The sequence below is a fragment of the Phyllobates terribilis genome, unplaced genomic scaffold (assembly GCF_046119375.1).
Source record: "Phyllobates terribilis strain yellow unplaced genomic scaffold, ASM4611937v1 Scaffold_2__4_contigs__length_985480577, whole genome shotgun sequence".
Taxonomy (NCBI): Eukaryota; Metazoa; Chordata; class Amphibia; order Anura; family Dendrobatidae; genus Phyllobates; species Phyllobates terribilis.
Window position 1 is genome coordinate 948,564,561 of NW_027362762.1, and position 25,516 is coordinate 948,590,076.

Sequence of the window (25,516 nt, forward strand, 5' to 3'; positions counted from 1 at the left end):
GGCTACTTTGGCCCGGTCGGAGTTAAACTGGTGGGACAGGAGTTCAAAGTGCAGGGTGCACTGGTTTATGAAGCCCCGAGCCTGAGCGGAGTCGCCTCCGAAGCGAGGAGGTGCAGAAAGCCGGGGTCCGGAGTAGGATACCACGGTATTGGTGGGCAGCGGGACTGCTGGGTTGCGAGTCATGACACTGGCGGTGGTTGCTGGTGGAGCAGTCAGAGTGTCCAGGCGAGAATTGACATTCCGCAGGTGACCCAGGATGGACTCCAGTTGGGACCTCTGATGGGACAGTTCATGACATAGGTCCGAGAGCGAGGGAGCTTGGGTGCCACCGGGTTCCATGGCCCGAGCAAACTGTAACGGGTCTGGGAGGCGGAACCTCTGAGCTACTATACAAGGGGGCGGTCCTTGTAAGGGAGCGGGTGGCGACCAGGGAAGACGGGCAGGCAGTCACAGCAGGTGACCGGGACAGTCTCTGGGTGAACGGGCAGGAGGTCACGGCAAGTGACCGGGGCAGTCTCTGGGTAAAGGGTAGGTACGACCTGTGACGGCTGAACCTCCAGGTAGGCTAGCAGGCAGATGGTAGATGTGTGCTCCCAGGTGAGCAGGCGAGAGTCTCTGGATAAGCGGGTGGTCACAGCACGTGACGGCGGAGCCTCCAGGTAGGCTAGCAGGCAGGTAGCAGATGAGCGCTCCCAGGTGAGCGGGCAGAAGTCTCTGGACAGGTAGGTGGTCACAGCACGTGACGGCGGGGCCTCCAGGTAGGCTAGCAGGCAGGTAGTAGATGAGCGCTCCCAGGTGAGCGGGTAGAAGTCTCTGGACAGGCAGGTGGTCACAGCACGTGGCGGCGGAGCCTCCAGGTAGGCTAGCAGGCAGGTAGTAGATGAGCGCTCCCAGGTGAGCGGGCAAGCTGGTCCATAGACAGACTGACAGGAGTTGGAAGGCAGACCGTCGGACCTCAGGCTAGCAAGCAGGTAAGCGGAATATCAGGCAGGAAACAGACAGCAAACTGGCAGGAATCTGGCAGGTAACTGGCAGGTAACAGGCAATGGGACCTGAGGGCTGAAGCAGAGTAGTGAACAGTGTAACAACATTGCTCGGGCACCTCCATTTTGGAGGAGGTGCCTTATATATGGTGAAGTCCTCCACTGGCCGGGGACTCCTTAGGGCGGCGCGCGCGGCCCCTTTAAAAGGGGGGAGCACGCGCGCGCCCTAAGCACCGTGGCCGGGAAGGAGCGCGCGCTGCCAGCAGAGCAGGAGGAGGACGCCGGGCTCGGAGCAGAGAGGTGAGGGGAACAGCGTCCCTGCCTAGCAGAAGGCAGGGACGCCGGCGCTACAACGGTTTAGTTAAGGCCCTCTCACCTCCATGTCACTTCCAAGAGGCATTGGAGTGCCTCAAAATTTTTGGTAGGCATTGCACTCACTGTATGCCCTGTAACTGTGTAGCCGAACCGCTCCTTTTGGTACAGAAACATATCCTACAAGACATGTGTGGTTGACTGGCCTGATATTGATGTGAAGGGTCCCTGTTCCTCCTGCTCTTTCTCCTTTGCCACCACCTCATCCATCATTCATCACTTGAAGCTTTGTTTTAACGGGAGTCATAGAACTGGGATAGTAGCAGGAAAACATCCAGCATTCCTCAGAGGAGGTAGGATATGCGTCAAAACGCTGACCACCTCAGGCCTAGCCGCTACTACATACATGCGCTTGCATTCCAAGGAACAGAAAGCTAAGGAGATGGATGGCCTCATGATCATGAATAATTTACTCGTTGTGTAGGAGGCCGACCACTGCTGCTGTCTACCTTTTGAACTTTGTGTTGAAGCCTGATTGACCCAGGACCCGCAATCCTCTATGTCTGGAGGACGTGTTGCATCCCAGTATCCAACTGTGTCCCGGCTTCCACAATATTGACCCAGTGTGAAGACGTGAGATGGACCATCCCTGGCCACATTCATTTGTCCACGTGTTTGGGGTTAGGCTGTCCTTCAAATAGAGGCGGCTGGGGACCATTTATGGACACCCGGGCGCCCCCAGGCGGCTGGGGACCGTGTGTGGATACCTGGCCGTGGGGCGACTGGGGACCGAGTATGGACACCCGGCCACCCCCTGGCAGCTGGGGACCGAGCATGGACACCCGGCCGCCAGGCGGCTGGGGACTGAGTATGGATACCAGGCTGCTGACGCAGCCATGACATGGTGGCCAGATTCCGCCTCCACATGCCTAAAAGGCCCAATTTCAAGTGCAAGCAAGCTAGAAATATGGTATTTCAGCCATAGGGTTGGTGGGTGGCAGGTTTCACACTTACGCTTGCATTCCAAGAAAACAAAGTAGATGCTAACTTCTATTATCATCTTGGCACTCTCAACTCCCCTGATGGAGAAGCCAGGGCCCACCGGAGGAGTCTGGTTCTCTGGTCAGCTTGTCCAATACTGACCTAAAGCAGGCCGGGCTAAGAAAAGTGTGGGGGGGGGAGTTGACAGGAGAAATAGGGGCGGCTGGGGACCGTTTGTGGACACCCGGCCGCCCCTAGGTGGCTGGGGACCGTGTGTGGACACCCGGCCGCGGGGCGGCTGGGGACCGAGTATGGAGACCCGGCCGTCCCTTCGCGGCTGGGGACCGAGCGTGGACACCCGGCCGCCGGGCGGCTGGGGACTGAGTAAGGATAGCAGGCTGCCGACGCAGCCATAACGTAGTGGCCAGATTCCGCCTCCACATGCCTAAATGCCCAATTTCAAGTGCAAGCAAGCTAGCAGTGTGGTATTGCAGCCTGGGGGTGGGTGGGTGGCAGGCTGCACACTTACGCTTGCATTCCAAGAAAACAAATCAGATGCTAACTTGTATCATCATCATGCTCCTCACCTTGGCACTCGCAACTCCCCGGAGGAGTCTTGTTCTCTGGTGGGCTCGTCCAATGCTGCCCTAAAGCAGGCCGGGCTAAGAAAAGTGTGTGGGGGGAAGTTGACAGGAGAAATAGGGGTGGCTGGGGACCGTTTATGGACACCCGGCTGCCCCCTGGCGGCTGGGGACCGATCGTGGACACCCGGCCGCCGGGCGGCTGGGGACTGAGTATGGTTACCAGGCCGCCGACGCAGCCATGACGTGGTGGCCAGATTCCGCCTCCACATGCCTAAAAGGCCCAATTTCAAGTGCTAGCAAGCTAGCAGTATGGTATTGCAGCCTGGGGGTGGGTGGGTGGCAGGCTGCATACTTGCGCTTGCATTGCAAGGAATGGGGGAGGTACAATTGAACACTGCCCTGTGACAAGGACTTGCACGGGGATAGTTGCAAGTCTGCATCTTCTGATGTGGCAAGGATCACTTCTGATGGGCACACTTGTAGGCAGTGACCTGGGTGTCAGAGATGCTTCCAGGGGTCTTCCCCATGCTGTTCCCATGTCTTTTCAGCACTGTATGCATGTGTCACACAGCACATGGCCAGATAAGATTGTAAAATGTTAAAATGACATTTCCCGGTGAATGCATTTGTCACGGTTGAAATCAATACAAAAGTGCAAAAACGCATGGAAAATGCTACTTGTGAACATAGCCCAAGGTGTGGAGGAGTATTTTTATTTTTGGTTATTTATTTTACCTTATACACAAGTCTTTACCCTGGAAAGGATGTTCCTTAACATATTTCACAGGAAAACCGTTTCAGTTTCGTTTTTGAACGTTTTATTGTGAGCCCGTAAAAGTGGCTTAATACCTCTGACCACGTTGTTGACAGCAGTGACCTGGGGGTCAGAAATGCTTCCTGGGGTGATCCCCTTGCTGTCCCCATGTCTTTTGAGCACTGTCACTATCGTTTTGGGCACTTTTTAGGCTTTCTACAGACTGCCGGGGGTGCCGCCGCAAAAATGCTCGGGTCTCCCATAGACTAACATTGGGCTCGTTGCTCGGGTCGAGCACCCGAGTATCACGGTGAGCTCGGCCCGAGCTTCGAGCACCCGAGCATTTTAGTGCTCGCTCAACACTAATTATGATATTTCTCTGCTTGTCTTTGTGAGATATCAGTGGCACGTCCTAGACATGCATTATGTTATTCTAAAACAATTCCTTTAAATTGATTCACATTATCCATAAAACCCCAAAAGAAACAACTTATTTACCTCCTTGTTCAAATTGTTCTTATTGAAAATGTTCTAATTTTTATACAAAATGGGGTTAAACAACAGGGAGGAAAAGAAAAGGAAAAATAAGGGAAAACCAATTTATTTTCCCTCCTTGTCACATTTTTATATAGATTGATAAGGTATAATGTTTGAAAATGGAGGTTCACTATAATCCAAACACACAAATGCTTACTGTTGAGGTTAATGTTTTCTTTCCATGGATTTACAAACGTTGAATGAGACACGACACAAGTCACCGATGACCTGGACGTTCTCCTTATACCGAATGTGCTGATCACTGACCACGTCCCGTCTGGATCTTCCAGTTTTGTAGTGTTTATATCATCTGAATGTGGGATCCAGGAGATTTCTGCAGATGGATTCCCACTGATGGCTCCACACTCTGGAGATCCATTACTGTTTAGTTTCAGGTAAGTAGTCGGCTGGACTGAAAATTAAACAATAATTCAGTTACTACGTTATCTATCTTTTTATTAGTTAATTACATTTTATAAATAAGCTACCGCCAGCTATGGAAATCCATTACATGGTAGTTTGTAACTGGATTGACAGGAAAGATATTAATCTGTGGTAAAATTGAGGAAATCTCCTAAAATTGGGGCAGATTTGTTCAATTTAGGTGGAAAATAAGATTTGCATTGAATAACTTCTATGCAAGTAGAATTGGCAAGGAAAAGGTTAAAAAATCTTATCTTCACCCCTCCGGTGCCCTCCACATATCTGTTTTGATGCCACCGTTTCTCTGTTTGGATCCGAATTCTGGCAGGAAGAATAAAGTTCATTTTCTGTCCGCTGCACTTGGCAGCTTGGAGGCGCTGGGCAGCATTATAACTCTATTAACCTGCAGATTAACTGCATATCTGCAGGTTAATGGCATTATTTCTGGTGACATGTCCCCTTTAAGGACCTTCACGATCATGTGATCGGTGATTTGACCGTGATGTCACCACAGGCCCTGTGCTGTGCGGGGCTTTAGAAGAACTGAAGAAGAGGAGACTGGTAAGTTTTCTATATTGTGCGTGTTTGCATTTCTCTGTATATACAGTGGGCACGGAAAGTATTCAGACCCCTTTAAATTTTTCACTCTTTGTTTCATTGCAGCCATTTGGTAAATTCTAAAAAGTTCATTTTTTCTCATTAAAGTACACTCTGCACCCCATCTTGACTGAAAAAAACAGAAATGTAGAAATTTTTGCAAATTTATTGAAAAAGAAAAACTGAAATATCACATGGTCATAAGTATTCAGAGCCTTTGCTCAGTATTGAGTAGAAGCCCCCTTTTGAGCTAATACAGCCATGAGTCTTCTTGGCAAAGAATGCAACAAGTTTTTCACACCTGGACTTGGGGATCCTCTGCCATTCTTCCTTGCAGATCCTCTCCAGTTCCGTCAGGTTGGATGGTTAATGTTGGTGGACAGCCATTTTCAGGTCTCTCCAGGGATGCTCAATTGGGTTTAGGTCAGAGCTCTGGTGGGGCCAGTCAAGAATGGTCACAGAGTTGTTCTGAAGCCACTCCTTTGTTACTTTAGCTGTGTACTTAGGGTTATTGTCTTGTTGGAAGGTGAACCTTCGGCCAAGTCTGAGGTCCAGAGCACTCTGGAAAAGGTTTTCATCCAGGATATCTCTGTACTTGGCCGCATTCATGTTTCCTTCAATTACAACCAGTCGTCCTGTCCCTGCAGTTGAAAAACACCCCCATAGCATGATGCTGCCATCACCATGTATCACTGTTGGAATTGTATTGGGCAGGTGATGAGCAGTGCCAGGTTTTCTCCACACATACCGCTTAGAATTATCACCAAAAAGCTCTATCTTCGTCTCATAAGACCAGAGAATCTTATTTCTCATAGTCTGGGAGTCCTTCATGTGTTTTTGAGCAAACTCTATACGGGCATTCACATGTGTTGCACTGAGGAGAGGCTTCCGTCCGGCCACTGTGCCATAAAGGCCGACTGGTGGATTGCTGCAGTGATAGTTGACCTTGTGGAATTTTCTCCCGTCTCCCTACTGCATCTCTGCAGCCCAGCCACAGTGATCTTGGGGTTCTTCTTTACCTCTCTCACCAAAGCTCTTCTCCCACGATTGCTCAGTTTGGCTGGACGGCCAGGTCTAGGAAGACTTCTGGTGGTCCCAAACATCTTCCATTTAAGGATTATGGAGGCCACTGTGCTCTTAGGAACCTTGAGTAATGCAGAAATTCTTTTGTAACCTTGGACAGATCTGTGCCTTGCCACTATTCTGTCTCTGAGCTCCTTGGGCAGTTCCTTTGAGCTCATGATTCTCATTTGGTCTGACATGCACTGTGAGCTGTGAGGTCTTATATAGACAGGTGTGTGCCTTTCCAAATCAAGTCCTATCAGTTTAATTAAACGCAGCTGGACTCCAGTGAAGGCGTAAAACCATCTCAAGGAGGATCACAAGGAAATGGACAGCATGAGACTTAAATATGAGTGTCAGAGCAAAGGGTCTGAATACTTAAGACCATGTGATATTTCAGTTTTTCTTTTTTAATAAATTTGCAGAAATGTCTACATTTCTGTTCTTTTTCAGTCAAGATGGGGTGCAGAGTGTACTTTAATGATAAAAAAAATTGAACTTTTTAGAATTTACCAAATGGCTGCAATGAAACACAGAGTGAAAAATTTAAAGGGGTCTGAATACTTTCCGTACCCACTGTATGTGCATGTGCATGCATGTTTCTGTGTATGTATATATATGTGCTTGAGCATGCATGTTTGTGTATGTATGTGCCTGTGCATGCATGTCTTTGGATGTATGTGCATGCACTTATGTTTGTATGTGCATCCATGTCTTTGTATGTATGTGTATACATTAGAGATGAGCGTTGTTCTACTCGAACTGTTCGCCAATCTCAAATTCGAGCTGTTTTGGGCGGTGTTCGAGCCGGTCGGCGAACACGAACAATTTGAGAAAAATTCGGCTGTTCGAGGTTATGTTCGATAACTGTTCGTGCACCAAAATCATAACTGGATTTTTTCTCAGTAATGATGAAAATTAATGTTAATACGCAGTTTGAGTGTACAGCGGGGCGGGGGGAGGGGCAGGGGATGGATCTCTGCAGGAACAATGAAGATCTCCATTTTTTTTTCTCTTTCCCGCATTTGCAGTGGGGAGGTGCAATCTGTCAGCCTATCAGCAGCGCACACACGGAGCGAAGTGCTTTTTTTCACACAAGCAAGGGCATGTGTGATTGGCAGTGTATGTCACATGTCCTTGCCCTATAAGACCAAGCCATTTTCCCCGTCGCCACCATTTTCTCACTGCTGCAGCTGCGTGTTAGACGGCACCGCTGTTGCTGTGTGTGCTATACCTTGTTAATTTCAAGCCAATTTTCGCACAAATATACAGATAGCTTGGGAGTAGGGAATAGTTGTGATTGCAGTCCTTTTAAGGACTAGGTTACAGCATTTCCTACGACTTTTATCAGGGAGGTCTGTGCTCTTAAATAGATAGGTTGTGGGAGTAAAGACTAATTGTAATTGGAGTCCTTTTCAGGACTAGGTTACATGAGTTCCTATCAGTTTTTGCCAGGCAGGTCTGTGCCAGTGCTGTGCAAGTTTTTTTCACAGCATTTGGCTGAATCTAGCAAAGCTAATCCTTTTTGGCCTATTGCAGAGTGTGTTAGTCAGTGGAGTAGCCTATCTGTGTTGCAAGATATAACACCTGTGTATAGAATACCAATTTTTTTACTGCACCTAGTGAAGTAAAATCTTTTGGGCATAGCATCATTCTATTAGTCCATCTATACTGACCTCCATCAGGTTGCAAACTGAATATAATTTTTTTCTGCATCTACCTCTGAAAAAATATTTGGGCTTCTAGCAGTGTGTGGGACTTGGTCTATTAGTCCATCTATACTGACCTCCATCAGGTTGCAAATTAAAAATAATTTTTTTCTGCATCTAGCTCTGAAAAAATATTTGGGCTTCTAGCGGTGTGTGGGACTTGGTCTATTAGTCCATCTATAGTGACCTCCATCAGGTTGCAAATTAAAAATAATTTTTTTCTGCATCTAGCTCTGAAAAAATATTTGGGCTTCTAGCGGTGTGTGGGACTTGGTCTATTAGTCCATCTATACTGACCTCCATCAGGTTGCAAATTAAAAATAATTTTTTTCTGCATCTAGCTCTGAAAAAATATTTGGGCTTCTAGCAGTGTGTGGGACTTGGTCTATTAGTCCATCTATACTGACCTACATCAGGTTGCAAATTAAAAATAATTTTTTTCTGCATCTAGCTCTGAAAAAATATTTGGGCTTCTAGCAGTGTGTGGGACTTGGTCTATTAGTCCATCTATACTGACCTCCATCAGGTTGCAAATTAAAAATATTTTTTTTCTGCATCTAGCTCTGAAAAAATATTTGGGCTTCTAGCAGTGTGTGGGACTTGGTCTATTAGTCCATCTATACTGACCTCCATCAGGTTGCAAATTGAATAAAAAAATTTTCTGCATCTAGCTCTGAAAAAATATTTGGGCTTCTAGCGGTGTGTGGGACTTGGTCTATTAGTCCATCTATACTGACCTCCATCAGGTTGCAAATTAAAAATAATTTTTTTCTGCATCTAACCCAGCCAATAGTTTTGGCCTAATACCACAGTTTGGCCACTCAGCTCTGCTCGGTTACCATCCATTGTTTTTTTGTGCAAACAACTCCAGAGTTGTGAATTAGTTAACCACCAAAATGAGTGGAAAAAGGCCTGCTGCTGGTGGAAAGGGGAATAGGCGTGTTGGGAAGGGGAAAAAAGGTTGTGTCCGTGGGGTAGGTGCAGAAGAAAGACCATCTTCCAGCCAAACTAAAATGTCTACTTCTTTTAGCGGACAATGTGATAAGATCCCTTTCTTACGGCCACGCCAATCGCTACAAATTCCAGATGAGGCACAAAAACAGCAGGTGCTTCAACGGATATCAAGTGCTCCTTTAAGTGGGCTCTCCTCCACATCAACTTCAACATCACAAATACTCCAGTCCTCAAAGGTGTCACCCAAATCGCACTTGCTTCCTCACAGCTCCCAAATCTCCAGCTGCCCGTCTGAGTGTGAGGTAGAACAGATGGTTGAGTCTGCAGAGCTGTTTACTCATACTATAGCCTGGGAATCAGAGGTCGACTCCAGCGCTTCTGTGAATCCAGACGAGGAAATGATCTGCACTGATGCCCAGAATCTTTATGAGTCGGATCCAGGACCAGACGCAGAAGGTTCTGACCATAATGTAGACCCTCATTCCCAAACTGTAACTCCTGTTGGTGGAGACAATGAGGAAGACGATGATAAGACTCAAATACCTGATTGGAGCGACAACTTTAGTTTTTTGTCAGGGCAGGAACAGGTTGGCTCTGAGGACGACGGGTGTGATAACGCACAGGGTGATGATGATGAGGTCGGAGATCCCACTTACTGTCAACCCACAGTCAGCCAAGAGATGAGGTCAGCAGAGGAGGTGGAGGAAGATGCTAGTGACGACGAGGTCAGGTTGCGCCTTCCTGGACAGAGACGTAGTACTGGAAGCACGTCAACAACTGCATCCTCAAACACAACTCTGCCTCTCACCACAAGTCGTGGTGGCTCTTCAGGTCGCATGGGTGCTAAGCCTTGCATAGCCTGGGCATTTTTTCAGATCGATAAAGATGACCCAACTTGTGTTATCTGTAACATTTGTCAGCAAAAGCTAAGTAGAGGCCAAAAAATACATAGTTTGAGTACTTCATGCATGAACCGGCACATGGACATGAAGCATAAGTTGCAGTGGGAAGCTCAGTGTGCTACAATGCGGCCTAGCCGGCCGGGCCAATCACCGTCTGCCATATCTTGTGCATCCGCGGCCTCTTCATCCTCTGTGACTGGGGGGACAGCAGTCACACCTGTTTTGGGGCGCAAACCTGCCACCTCTTTACCCGCAACAGCCAGCGTGATTGGCAGGTCATCATTTTCTTTGGAGGTGGTAACACCAGCTGGTGTTGAGCGCTGTCCGACATCGATAGCACCACCTTTGGATCAAGGCAACCTAACATGTCCGCCTGCATCTTCCTCACAGACCGGCAGTTTGCCGGGGACACCCTTATCAACCCCGTCTAAGCACAATAGCCAGCCCTCGGTCCCTCAGATGTGGACAAGTAAAAGACCATTTCCTCCTAGCCATGAGAAAGCTAAGAGGTTGAATTTCACCATCTGCAAGCTCTTGGCTACAGAAATGCTGCCTTTCCGCCTGGTGGACACAGAGGATTTTCGAGACCTTATGTCCGTCGCAGTGCCCCAGTACCAGATGCCCAGTCGGCACTACTTCTCAAAGAAAGGTGTGCCTGCGCTCCACCAGCATGTCGCACACAACATCACCGCTTCTTTGAGAAACTCTGTGTGTGACAGGGTGCATTTCACCACAGACACTTGGACGAGTAGGCATGGACAGGGGCGTTACATGTCGCTGACTGGGCACTGGGTAACTATGGTGACAGCAGGACAAGGGGCTGCTGTCCAAGTCTTGCCGTCCCCACGAGTTGTGCGTCAATCCTCTTTATGTCAAAGTTCCTCCACTGCTTCTGCCTCCTCAACCTCCTCTCGGTCTTCCACCTGCACCCAAAGCCTGTCTGGTCATGCCACAAGCTTTCTAACTGCGCAGAAGGGATCCTGCACACCTCCTTACTATGCTGGCAGTAGGGCTCAACGTCATCAGGCGGTTTTTACATTGAAATGTCTGAGAAATGTGAGTCACACAGCTGAGGAGTTGTGGTCAGCTCTGGAGAACCAATTTCATGAATGGTTGTCTCCACTGGACCTGAAACCAGGGAAGGCCGTGTGCGACAATGCTGCAAACCTGGGTGCGGCCCTTCGCCGGGGCAATGTCACACACGTGCCTTGTATGGCTCACGTGTTGAACCTGGTTGTCCAGCAATTTTTAGCCCACTATCCCAGACTAGATGGCCTTCTGCAGAGGGCACGGTCGCTGTGTGCTCACTTCCGCCGTTCGCATCCCGCAGCTCAGCGACTTACATCTCTACAGAAGTCGTTGGGCCTGCCACTTCACCGGCTAAAATGCGATGTGCCTACCCGGTGGAATTCAACTCTGCACATGTTGCAGCGACTGTGGCAGCACCGACAAGCCCTGGTGCAATACGTTCTGACGTATAGCCTGGGCCAACGAGATTCAGAGGTGGGGCAAATCACGCTGGAGGAGTGGTCTCAGATCAGGGACCTATGCACCCTTCTGCACAGTTTTGAAATGGCGACGAAGATGTTTAGTGCTGACGATGCCATTATCAGCATGACTATTCCGGTGATTTACATGCTGGAGCACATGTTAAACAGAATTCGGAGTCAGGTGGTGGCACAAGAGGAGGTGGAGGAAGTAGAGGAGGAGGAGTTGTATGCGGAAGGGCTAACATCTGCAAGGTCCAGACGGTCGGCAGCACCAAGGCGGCAGGCATGTGAGGGTGGGGGAGATGGTTTTACCAGGGCGCATTGTAGCAGCCAAACTAGTGAGGAAGGTGCAGGAGCCCAGGAAGAAGTGGAGGACGAACTGATGGAAGACTCATCAGATGAGGGAGACCTTGATCACATTTCTGTTGTGCGAGGTTGGGGGGAGAGGACAGAGGAAGGAAGCATGATTGTTACCTCGCCACCAACACAACAGGGACTTGGTGCTCCTGGATGCGCAACACACATGAGTGCCTTCTTGCTGCACTACCTGCAACATGACCCTCGAATTGTGAGAATTAGAAATAATCCTGACTACTGGGTTGCCACACTGTTAGATCCCCGGTACAAAAGTAAATTTGCAGAAATTATTCCTGCCATAGAAAGGGATGCACGCATGCAGGAGTATCAGCAGAGACTGTTGCAGAATCTTACATGTGCTTTTCCACAAAATACCAGTGGTGCACGTAGTGAATCTCACAGTTCCAACTTGCCAACCGTGGGACCGTCAAGTGTTCAGCACTCAAACCGTAACAGAACCACAGTATCTGCTGGTAACATCAATTTTGCGGAATCATTTCACCACTTTTTTAGCCCATCCTTTGCAAGGCCACAGGAGACAAGAAGTCTGACACATAGTCAACGCCTAGATATGATGGTACAGGAGTATCTCCAAGTAAACATTGAAGCCACGACTGTGTCACTGGACCCTTGCTCTTTTTGGGCTTCCAATCTGGATAAATGGCCGGAGCTAGCCACTTACGCCTTGGAGATCTTGTCATGCCCCGCAGCCAGCGTTCTGTCTGAACGTGTGTTCAGCGCTGCTGGTGGTGTGCTGACAGATAAGCGCACGCGGCTCTCCACTGATAATGTAGACAGACTCACGTTCATAAAGATGAACAAATCATGGATCCGAAACGACTTTTCTACCCCTGTGTCATCCTGGGGAGAGTAAAAGCTTGATGATTGGTTAAAATCACCCTACCAACCGTTTTAAGCTTTCAAATTACTAATCATGTTTATCTGTATCTTGACTGGAAAATAATTTGGGCTTTGTAGCAGTGTGCAGCACTGATCCTATTAGGCCATCTATACTAAAGCTTCACCAGATTTAAAATTAAAAATAATTTTTAGCTGCATCTAGCCCGGAAAATAATTTTGGGGCTCCGAGATGCGCAAGGCACATAAGTGCCTTCTTGCTGCACTACCTGCAGCATGACCCTCATATTGTCAGAATTCGAAGTAATCATGACTACTGGGTTGCCACACTCTTAGATCCCCCAAACTTTTCGATCAACCTTTTCATTTTAATAAAGACCAAAAAAATGGTCATTTTTGAAATTATAAGCATTAGCAGGTTGTTAGAAACTGAAATCAAACAGTTTTCAACTCAAAACTTTATTCTAGGTGATGTTACATTTTCACATAGGACCCCTTGTTCGAAAGGAGCTTCTGAACTCTCTCGTCCATTGAATTTGTCAGGTTTTGGATGGTTTCTGCTTCAATTGTTTTGCATGAGGACAGAATACCCTCCCAGAGCTGTTGCTTAGATGTGAACTGCCTCCCGCCATCATAGACACTCCTTTTAATGATGCTCCAAAGGTCCTGAATGGGGTAGAGGTCAGGGGAGCATGGGGGTCACACCATAAGTTTGTCCCCTTTTATGCCCATATCAGCCAGAGATGCAGATGTTTTATGTGCAGCATGAGATGGTGCATTATCATGCAGAAAAATGATCTTGCTGTGAAATACACGGTTCTTCTTCTTGAACCATGGCAGGAAGTGCTGTTTGAGAAAATCCACATACATTATGGAGTTCATCTTTAGCGCCTTCAGGGATCCTAAAGGGGCCGACAATCTCTCTCCCCATGATTCCAGCCCAAAACATTACACCACCTCCTCCTTGTTGGCGCTGTAGCCGTGTTTGCGTGGGGTGTCCATCAACCAGCCATCCTCCACTCCATCCATCTGGACCATCGAGCGCTGCACGGCACTCATCCGTGAACAAAACAGTTTTGAAATCAGTCTTCATGTAATGTTTGGCCCACTGGAGCCGTTTCTGCTTGTGTGAAGTGGATAGAGGAGGTCGACAGGATGGCGCATGCACAGCTGCAAACCTCTGAAGGACCCTGCATCTTGTTGTTCGGGGGACGTTGGAGGCACAAGCAGCTTCAAAAACTTGTCTGCTGCTATGACAAGGCTTTTTTGCCGCTGCTCTTTCAACCTGACGTAATTGCCTGTAGGAAAGAGTCCTCAATTTGCCCTTATCAGCACGCACACGTGTGTACTGTGAATCAGCTACATACTTCTTGATTGCCAGGACACTTCATCCTGATCATCGCACAATGTTGATTGTAGTCATGCCTTGACCTAAACACTCCACAATTTGTTGCTTCTCAGCAGCCGACACATCCTTTTTCTTTCCCATTTTGGCAGAAAATGTAGGCTGCTTAATAATGTGAGAGAGCCTTCTTAAGTAGTCTTGCCTTTCATTGGACACACCTGCCAAACTAATTAGCACAGGTGTCTGCAATTGCTTACAGTGATATAAAGAGCCCTGACACACATCACCATCAATGAGTTTAACTGACAAACAAACAAATTCTTCCCTTATCACTCCTAAACACTTTTTGTATAATAATTTGGAACGCAGTGTACATGTGCTTTTCCACAAAACACCAGTGGTTCACGTAGTGAATCTTACAGTTCTAACTTGCCAACCGTGGTCTGTATGGAGTTGTTCAATAAAGGGCCCAAAATTAAGATAACATAGATGGGAGAGGTCTCTATGAATAGCAATTCCTAAGTATTTGATACCCTGTGAGGGCCAGGCAAAGGGAAAGTTGGACTGGATGGAATCATATATGGATTTGGGGAGGGAGACATCGAGGGCCTCAGACTTCGCTGCATTGATTTTAAAATTTGACCATGTAACAAAGTGATCTATTTCAGCCATAACAGCATGGATGGATATATGTGATTGAGTGATATATACTAGGACATCATCAGCAAATAGAGAGCACTTGTACTCGGTGCCTCCCACCTCAATCCACCTAATATTGGGGTTATGGCGAATTGATGAGAGCAGGTGCTCCGTCACTAGGATGTATAAGAGAGGGGACAGAGGACATCACTGCCTTGTCCCATTGGTGATTGTGAAAGGTGATGAAAATGTTCTGACGCACCCCCTGGGCCTTGGGACACCCGGAGCCGGACCCTTTTTGGTGGATGCTGGTGGTTGTAGTCTTCGTGGCGGCGACCCAGTTCCGTGGCTCAGGGCGGTCAAACCAGTGGCGGAACTATTTATGTGGTTTTCATGTTTAAATGTCCGACTACGCCACCCGTGGATTGCGGTCAGAGTGAACCGCCGCTACAGGGCAGACACTGAGGCTGGTGTTGTGGGTGCAGCAGAGCGTAGCATAACTCCCCACGGGAGGAGTATAGCCTCAGGGCAGTGTATGCGGAGGATGGGGGTGATGGTGCAGGGCAGCAGCAGTAACGACACGGAGTCAGTGATGCAGTTCAGGGCCTTTACTCACAGTTCTTATTATCCAGACCACGTCTGCAGGTAACGGCTGCCCACGTCGTACTGTGCTCACCAGGTGAGGGGCTCAGACAACTCCCAGATAACTTTGGAGCACTTCACAGGACCCCCTTTGTGTGTCCTTTGTCTGGCCTTTCTTACCAACACTTCTGTCCGGCTGCCTCGGGCCTCCTCTTGGTAAACTTGGCGCCAGTTTCCCTGACCCTATGTGGTGCCTTCCTAGCGGGTGTAGCGAGGGGCTGCGCCACATAAAATGTCAGAGCCTCCGGTTTCTAGCTGAGGGTCGTTTCCTGCCTCCACTAGTTCGGGGACCGGTCTCCCCCTTTGGCCTGACCCCTCCACGCAGGTGGATTCGGGCGTGCGGTGGCGACTCGCCCGTCCGCACCCCTGGGATCCCTTCATTCCTCGTTCCTGGAGCCTTCTCCGCTCCTCTTCCTTCCTTCTCCCTCTTCTAGGCCTGGGCCTCTGTTACTAGGCCCGCCTCCGGAGCAGAGCTCATGCAGAGCCCCTGCTCCCTGCCACTTCTGCTCAGACTTCTCTGCACTGAACTAAGATGGTGCCCACCTTTTATACTCCCTTCTCAATGCACCCAGGAACTGCTTCCTCCCTGCTCCTGCACTACAGGGTTCCCCTTCCTCAGTGTTCCCTCCCCCCACTCCAGCCAGGGACAGGGACTGTCGTGCCCATCTCAGGGGCATATTGGTCGCCCTGCCCCACGGCAATGTGGTGTAATGCATGCAGGTGTCGGGTCCTGATCCACACTCCATCCTTACCTGAGAGTGAGATATCACACCTCTGGGTGAGGTGCAATACGTCTTTAGCAACCGAGCCCTCAGGGTGCTACAGTTCCATTTATCTTCAGCCTAGGTGACGTATTGCGATACAGGGCCGTGATTTTGGCTATAAAAGGGTCCCCTAGACCCCTACCCCAAGCTTTTTAAGAGAATCATATATGGCGTGCCAGGAGACTCTATGGAATGCTTTCTCAGCATCCAACGAGAGTATCTAATTACAAATTTTTAACTGCATCTAGCCCAGGAAATACTTTGTGCCTAGTAGCAGTGTCTGCTAGTAAGCGGATTATCCCGGCTGTTAAGCAAGCTGCACCACCTGTAGTTTAGACACTTAATTTTTTCAAAGGAAATGCTTCGGGACCATGGGATACTTAGTGAAGAGCATCAGGAGGCACCCCAAGGCATAGGGGCTCGGACTGGCAGTAGGATGCCTTGCGGTGGACAGCCGAGCTCGATCCTTATAAAAGCTTTTTAACTGCAGCAGCTTTAGTGGACGCTACTGGAGCTGGAATTACCGCGGCTGCTGGCATGAGACTTGCCCTCTAATAGATCCTTGTAAATGGATTTAAAGTGTATTCATTCAAATTAGAGAGACAATTTAAATTAAAAAGCTTAGAGCTGCCTCCACCACAGGGGGGCTCGCTCGACCCACCAGCGGACAGGCACCAGTATTGGGAGAGGGGGGCTGGCCGTCAGGGTTCACCGCGGCTCTGGCACAAACCCGGCGACACGGAGGTGGCACGGGCAGGAGCGGACTGAACGTGTCGGCTTCTCACTTTTTGGATTTTAGAAGGGCATGACATGCCTATATCTGTGTCTCCCCCTCCTTTTACTCCTCCACCTCTTTTATTTTCACATGACTATATGTACTTGTCACTTTTCCATGTGTTAGTTATGTCTTCTGAGCAGTTTGTCAGCTTTTGGACACCTTTGAAGGTGTTTTCTATGTGTTTCTATGTGTTTTTGTTTGCCTGCCATTGGTTTTAACGGTGTTCAAAGGTGTTCGACGAACAGTTCGACGAACAGTTCGGCGAACACACGGGTGTTCGACGAACCGAACCGAACTCGAACACTACGGGGGTGGCTCAACACTAGTATACATGTGTCTGTATGTATGCATGGATATGTATGCCCTCTGTGTATGCATGTATCTTTCTGTATGTGCTCCATGTATGCATATATCTGTCTGCATATATCTGTCATGTGCATGTGCTATATGTATATACATGTATGTAACATGCAATGTATGTGTCACATATTGTGTATGTAGCATCCTCCTTTATAAGTCTCGGCAGCGCAGACCAGAGTTTATAGGTGTAAATGATTCTGTGTGATGGTACAATATGTTTGGATTTAGGGCACCACTTTAAACTTTTTCCCAGGGCCCCACTTTGTCTAAAACAGGCCCTCATGGGTGGACAAGTACGGTGGGATCGGAGGAGAGATACGTGTTAGAGTTTTTAACCCTTTTCCAGCACTTAGGATCCAGCAAAATGGTACCTGGCTAATCACCAAAAGATTGCAAAAATAATTTTTTTCTTTAAATTGTCTGGATTCACTATGGATAAAATTGATTACTTTATCTCTAACCTGTTGTCATTCTTACTGACAGCATTCACCCCAAGTTTTTCTCATCCTCAAATCTGAAAATGATTTTCCTTTTACTTTATCTTACAAATGTAAAGTTTTAAAGAGATTTTCCACTACTAATTTAATCCCCTTCAATTTGTCTTAACTTTTCCTGACACTTTTCTAATACACTTTTATTACCTGCCCTGTTCCTGTAAGCTCATCGGTCGGTCATATATTCTTATGTTTTGATTCTGGCTCTACTACTTCTGATCGGGGGACTGGAATGGGACGACCAAGGTCACATCTGGCTTCACTCTCCTCTGCCTGAATGCTGCTTTGGAGTGCCGTGCCTTCAGCTGACAAGCTCTGTGATATACTTTTGAGTCTGGATCTGATCCTCCATACGTTCCTCTTTATTAGAAATATGGATATGGGTGAATCCTTTGGTAACCCACACCTGAGAGTTTGATTCCACCGGAATGGGACAAACATGCTCAGATCACACTTCACTCTTCTCTCTGCCTGAATGCTGCTTTAAAGTGCCGTGCCTTCAGCTGACAAGCCCTGTGATATACTTTTGATTCTCGATCTGATCCTCCATACATTCCTCTTTATTAGAAATATGGATATGGGTTGAATCCTTTGGTAACCCACACCTGAGAGTTTGATTCCACCGGAATGGAACAAACATGCTCAGATCACACTTCACTCTCCTCTGCCTGAATGCTGCTTTGAAGTACCGTGCCTTCAGCTGACAAGCCCTGTAATATACTTTTGATTCTGGATCTGATCCTCCATACATTCCTCTTTATAAGAAATATGGATATGGATGAATCCTTTGGTAACCCACACCTGAGAGTTTGATTCCTATTGGCTTGACTTTATCTGACCAATACTAAAAGGCTGTTCAGTAAGTTTTTACTTTGAAACCAGACAATAAGCAGCATGACTGCCCAGTTCTTCAGCTGATTAGTAATTTACCTCTTTTCACTCTTAAAATCTTCTTTACTTTAACTACGGCAAGTCATGTTGGTGGCCAGTAGTGTAAATCACTGCATAAAATTCAAGTTAATTACTAAATATTCAGGTCTTCGGTGCAAGGTTATTTGGGATCTGGTTTTCACTGGGGCCACATCTGGTAGTAGAGGATCGCAATTGGATTTTTCTAGTAGTCCCATAGAAAATAAAGAAATGGGCGTACATAAGCTCCATCCAATCATTGGATCCTGGACAGAATCACCCCATTCTCACGATATACGCCCACTGGTAGTAGTTATCACTGATCCAGTAGATGTACTGATTTACTGCAACATCTGTTTAATGGAAAAAATAAATGAAACCAGTGTAGGAGGTGTAAAATTGCAAAAGACCTTTTATTATGTATTTTTTAAATTTCTTTCTAAGAAGAAAAAATTAGAATGAAAAACAGAACGTAAAAGCAAAAGAAAATACAGATAAGAAAATCGGAAATGTCCGTGGATTATGATAATGTACAGTATATACAGCAAGTATTGGATATATTGTGTAACACAGGCATTTTCAAAAATGAACCTACATATAAGTAGCTGCCTTCTAGGAAAAATTATAACATTAATTTTCACCTAATATTTGTAGTGAAAAGTTTCTGAAGAATGTGTCCTCATCACTCCCCGCATAACAAGTGTACGTCCCTTCATCAGATATCTCAGTGTTATTGATTGTCAGTGATAAATGGTCACTTCTCATCCTTGGGCTGCAGGAGCTGTATGACGTCTTTATATTATCCTCCTCTATTCTGTATGATATTATACAGGATGAATTATATAGATGAAGCTTCCATGTAACTGATAGTAATGTGTCTCCGGGATCAACCTCAAACTGCAGAACAGCAGGATCACCTCTTCTCACCGTCACCATGCCTGAAAGTGAGAAAATTACATTGGAGAGTGAAGAATATGGTCAGTCCTTCTCCAGATCTGATTATTGCCATGGGTGTGTCAGGTGTAACAGACAGTCGCTCTGAATCTGGCTGTAGAAGGTCACTGGACTTGGCATTGCAGATGCCTTCTTAATCCTTCATCCTTTAGGACCCAGTAGTGACCGCTCTCCTGCTGCTGATTGACAGACCCTAGCTTGGTAGTTAAAAACTCTCAGTTTGTTCCAGGGAATCGCCGGTGATATTTCTATGTACCATTGAGCTGGCTTGGAGCACTAGCAGTCAGCTAGCTTCTTATCACCCCTTCTCCCCTATCTAGGGCCAAGCTCTAGGGACATACAGGGCTTAGGGTTCTGCTTGGCGATAGATGTGGAACCTATATAGGGACGGTAGGGAAGGCAGGGTGATATTAGATCTGCTTAGGGGTCTCCACTCCATCTTTCCCTAGTGTTTGGGCTTCCTCCCTCTCTTTCCTTTGTGTTGCACTTAGTCTTTCCCACACCTTGCGTGACAATTATTTACTACATACACTTTCTGGAGAAAATTCTATCCAAACCAAAGCTAGAAAAGAATAATAAAACTTTTATTAAAAATCACAAAATTATCACAATTTTTTAGTAGAGGTTGATCAGCTTAGCTATTACAACCATACTGTGCAGAGCCTACAGGGTATGCAGACGAACTGTACTTTATAAAAAAAATCATACAGTTGCCACCATATCAACACAATCACATACAGCATCTACAATTACAAATACTTATACGTGAAGATGAAGAGTAGAGAACCTTATTAGAATAGTAAATATGTTAGACTGTCTCACCCTTCACCATGAAGGACAGATATTAGACTAAAACAAAAGACTGAAATATTACATTGCACCTGTCTTCAGAACGAAACCAACAGAGGAGAACAGCAATGCATGTTTAATATGCATAACCAACATATTATTCTTTGTAGTGGAAGAGACATGTTTCATGAGCCACACTTCAGCAAGATCCCTGAACACGTTTGCACTAGTGTTGAGCCACCCCCGTAGTGTTCGAGTTCGGTTCGGTTCGTCGAACACCCTTGTGTTCGCCGAACTGTTCGTCGAACTGTTCATCGAACACCATCGAACACTAGAGATGAGCGTTGTTCTACTCGAACTGTTCGCCAATCTCAAATTCGAGCTGTTTTGGGCGGTGTTCGAGCCGTTCGGCGAACACGAACAATTTGAGAAAAATTCGGCTGTTCGAGGTTATGTTCGATAACTGTTCGTGCACCAAAATCATAACTGGATTTTTTCTCAGTAATGATGAAAATTAATGTTAATACGCAGTTTGAGTGTACAGCGGGGTGGGGGGAGGGGCAGGGGATGGATCTCTGCAGGAACAATGAAGATCTCCATTTTTTTTTTCTCTTTCCCGCATTTACAGTGGGGAGGTGCAATCTGTCAGCCTATCAGCAGCGCACACACGGAGCGAAGTGCTTTTTTTCACACAAGCAAGGGCATGTGTCATTGGTAGTGTATGTCACATGTCTTTGCCCTATAAGACCAAGCCATTTTCCCCGTCGCCACCATTTTCTCACTGCTGCAGCTGCGTGTTAGACGGCACCGCTGTTGCTGTGTGCGCTATACCTTGTTAATTTCAAGCCAATTTTCGCACAAATCTACAGATAGCTTGGGAGTAGGGAATAGTTGTGATTGCAGTCCTTTTAAGGACTAGGTTACAGCATTTCCTACGACTTTTATCAGGCAGGTCTGTGCTCTTAAATAGATAGATTGTGGGAGTAAAGACTAATTGTAATTGGAGTCCTTTTCAGGACTAGGTTACATCAGTTCCTATCAGTTTTTGCCAGGCAGGTCTGTGCCAGTGCTGTGCAAGTTTTTTTCACAGCATTTGGCTGAATCTAGCAAAGCTAATCCTTTTTGGCCTATTGCAGAGTGTGTTAGTCAGTGGAGTAGCCTATCTGTGTTGCAAGATATACCACCTGTGTATAGAATACCAATTTTTTTACTGCACCTAGTGAAGTAAAATCTTTTGGGCATAGCATCATTCTATTAGTCCATCTATACTGACCTCCATCAGGTTGCAAATTGAATATAATTTTTTTCTGCATCTAGCTCTGAAAAAATATTGGGCTTCTAGCTGTGTGTGGGACTTGTTCTATTAATCCATCTATACAGACCTCCATCAGGTTGCAAACTGAATATATTTTTTTCTGCATCTACCTCTGAAAAAATATTGGGCTTCTAGCTGTGTGTGGGACTTGTTCTATTAATCCATCTATACAGACCTCCATCAGGTTGCAAACTGAATATATTTTTTTCTGCATCTACCTCTGAAAAAATATTGGGCTTCTAGCTGTGTGTGGGACTTGTTCTATTAATCCATCTATACAGACCTCCATCAGGTTGCAAACTGAATATATTTTTTTCTGAATCTACCTCTGAAAAAATATTGGGCTTCTAGCTGTGTGTGGGACTTGTTCTATTAATCCATCTATACAGACCTCCATCAGGTTGCAAACTGAATATATTTTTTTCTGCATCTACCTCTGAAAAAATATTGGGCTTCTAGCTGTGTGTGGGACTTGTTCTATTAATCCATCTATACAGACCTCCATCAGGTTGCAAACTGAATATATTTTTTTCTGCATCTACCTCTGAAAAAATATTGGGCTTCTAGCTGTGTGTGGGACTTGTTGTATTTGTCCATCTATACTGACCTCCATCAGGTTGCAAACTGAATATATTTTTTTCTGCATCTACCTCTGAAAAAATATTGGGCTTCTAGCTGTGTGTGGGACTTGTTGTATTAGTCCATCTATACTGACCTCCATCAGGTTGCAAACTGAATATATTTTTTTCTGCATCTACCTCTGAAAAAATATTGGGCTTCTAGCTGTGTGTGGGACTTGTTGTATTAGTCCATCTATACTGACCTCCATCAGGTTGCAAACTGAATATATTTTTTTCTGCATCTACCTCTGAAAAAATATTGGGCTTCTAGCTGTGTGTGGGACTTGTTCTATTAATCCATCTATACAGACCTCCATCAGGTTGCAAACTGAATATATTTTTTTCTGCATCTAGCTCTGAAAAAATATTGGGCTTCTAGCTGTGTGTGGGGCTTGTTCTATTAATCCATCTATACAGACCTCCATCAGGTTGCAAACTGAATATATTTTTTTCTGCATTTACCTCTGAAAAAATATTGGGCTTCTAGCTGTGTGTGGGACTTGTTCTATTAATCCATCTATACAGACCTCCATCAGGTTGCAAACTGAATATATTTTTTTCTGCATCTACCTCTGAAAAAATATTTTGCTTCTAGCTGTGTGTGGGACTTGTTGTATTAGTCCATCTATACTGACCTCCATCAGGTTGCAAACTGAATATATTTTTTTCTGCATCTACCTCTGAAAAAATATTGGGCTTCTAGCTGTGTGTGGGACTTGTTCTATTTATCCATCTATACAGACCTCCATCAGGTTGCAAATTGAATATAATTTTTTTCTGCATCTAACCCAGCCAATAGTTTTGGCCTAATACCACAGTTTGGCCACTCAGCTCTGCTCGGTTCCCATCCATTGTTTTTTTGTGCAAACAACTCCAGAGTTGTGAATTAGTTAACCACCAAAATGAGTGGAAAAAGGCCTGCTGCTGGTGGAAAGGGGAATAGGCGTGTTGGGAAGGGGAAAAAAGGTTGTGTCCGTGGGGTAGGTGTTAAAGCAACAGTAACATCTGCAGAAGAAAGACCATCTTCCAGCCAAACTAAAATGTCTACTTCTTTTAGCGGACAATGTGATAAGATCCCTTTCTTACAGCCACGCCAATCGCTACAAATTCCAGATGAGGCACAAAAACAGCAGGTGCTTCAACGGATATCAAGTGCTCCTTTAAGTGGGCTCTCCTCCACATCAACTTCAACATCACAAATACTCCAGTCCTCAAAGGTGTCACCCCAATCGCACTTGCTTCCTCACAGCTCCCAAATCTCCAGCTGCCCGTCTGAGTATGAGGTAGAACAGATGGTTGAGTCTGCAGAGCTGTTTACTCATACTATAGCCTGGGAATCAGAGGTCGACTCCAGCGCTTCTGTGAATCCAGACGAGGAAATGATCTGCACTGATGCCCAGAATCTTTATGAGTCGGATCCAGGACCAGACGCAGAAGGTTCTGACCGTAATGTAGACCCTCATTCCCAAACTGTAACTCCTGTTGGTGGAGACAATGAGGAAGACGATGATAAGACTCAAATACCTGATTGGAGCGACAACTTTAGTTTTTTGTCAGGGCAGGAACAGGTTGGCTCTGAGGCCGACGGGTGTGATAACGCACAGGGTGATGATGATGAGGTTGGAGATCCCACTTACTGTCAACCCACAGTCAGCCAAGAGATGAGGTCAGCAGAGGAGGTGGAGGAAGATGCTAGTGACGACGAGGTCAGGTTGCGCCTTCCTGGACAGAGACGTAGTACTGGAAGCACGTCAACAACTGCATCCTCAAACACAACTCTGCCTCTCACCACAAGTCGTGGTGGCTCTTCAGGTCGCATGGGTGCTAAGCCTTGCATAGCCTGGGCATTTTTTCAGATCGATAAAGATGACCCAACTCGTGTTATCTGTAACATTTGTCAGCAAAAGCTAAGTAGAGGCCAAAAAATACATAGTTTGAGTACTTCATGCATGAACCGGCACATGGACATGAAGCATAAGTTGCAGTGGGAAGCTCAGTGTGCTACAATGCGGCCTAGCCGGCCGGGCCAACCACCGTCTGCCATATCTTGTGCATCCGCGGCCTCTTCATCCTCTGTGACTGGGGGGACAGCAGTCACACCTGTTTTGGGGCGCAGACCTGCCACCTCTTTACCCGCAACAGCCAGCGTGATTGGCAGGTCATCATTTTCTTTGGAGGTGGTAACACCAGCTGGTGTTGAGCGCTGTCCGACATCGATAGCACCACCTTTGGATCAAGGCAACCTAACATGTTCGCCTGCATCTTCCTCACAGACCGGCAGTTTGCCGGGGACACCCTTATCAACCCCGTATAAGCACAATAGCCAGCCCTCGGTCCCTCAGATGTGGACAAGTAAAAGACCATTTCCTCCTAGCCATGAGAAAGCTAAGAGGTTGAATTTCACCATCTGCAAGCTCTTGGCTACAGAAATGCTGCCTTTCCGCCTGGTGGACACAGAGGATTTTCGAGACCTTATGTCCGTCGCAGTGCCCCAGTACCAGATGCCCAGTCGGCACTACTTCTCAAAGAAAGGTGTGCCTGCGCTCCACCAGCATGTCGCACACAACATCACCGCTTCTTTGAGAAACTCTGTGTGTGACAGGGTGCATTTCACCACAGACACTTGGACGAGTAGGCATGGACAGGGGCGTTACATGTCGCTGACTGGGCACTGGGTAACTATGGTGACAGCAGGACAAGGGGCTGCTGTCCAAGTCTTGCCGTCCCCACGAGTTGTGCGCCAATCCTCTTTATGTCAAAGTTCCTCCACTGCTTCTGCCTCCTCAACCTCCTCTCGGTTTTCCACCTGCACCCAAAGCCTGTCTGGTCATGCCACAAGCTTTCTAACTGCGCAGAAGGGATCCTGCACACCTCCTTACTATGCTGGCAGTAGGGCTCAACGTCATCAGGCGGTTTTTACATTGAAATGTCTGGGAAATGTGAGTCACACAGCTGAGGAGTTGTGGTCAGCTCTGGAGAACCAATTTCATGAATGGTTGTCTCCACTGGACCTGAAACCAGGGAAGGCCGTGTGCGACAATGCTGCAAACCTGGGTGCGGCCCTTCGCCGGGGCAATGTCACACACGTGCCTTGTATGGCTCACGTGTTGAACCTGGTTGTCCAGCAATTTTTAGCCCACTATCCCAGACTAGATGGCCTTCTGCAGAGGGCACGGTCGCTGTGTGCTCACTTCCGCCGTTCGCATCCCGCAGCTCAGCGACTTACATCTCTACAGAAGTCGTTGGGCCTGCCACTTCACCGGCTAAAATGCGATGTGCCTACCCGGTGGAATTCAACTCTGCACATGTTGCAGCGACTGTGGCAGCACCGACAAGCCCTGGTGCAATACGTTCTGACGTATAGCCTGGGCCAACGAGATTCAGAGGTGGGGCAAATCACGCTG

General features: G+C 46.9%; 1 protein-coding gene across 1 annotated transcript in view; it reads right to left on the reverse strand.

Moving 5' to 3' along the window:
* Nucleotides 1-25,516, reverse strand: part of LOC141248321 (titin-like) — a 250,459-nt gene that overhangs the window by 33,842 nt on the left and 191,101 nt on the right. The window contains exon 4 of the mRNA XM_073669345.1: nucleotides 4,309-4,563. Within this exon, the coding sequence (XP_073525446.1) occupies nucleotides 4,309-4,563 (255 nt within the window). The remainder of the gene's footprint in view (nucleotides 1-4,308; nucleotides 4,564-25,516) is intronic.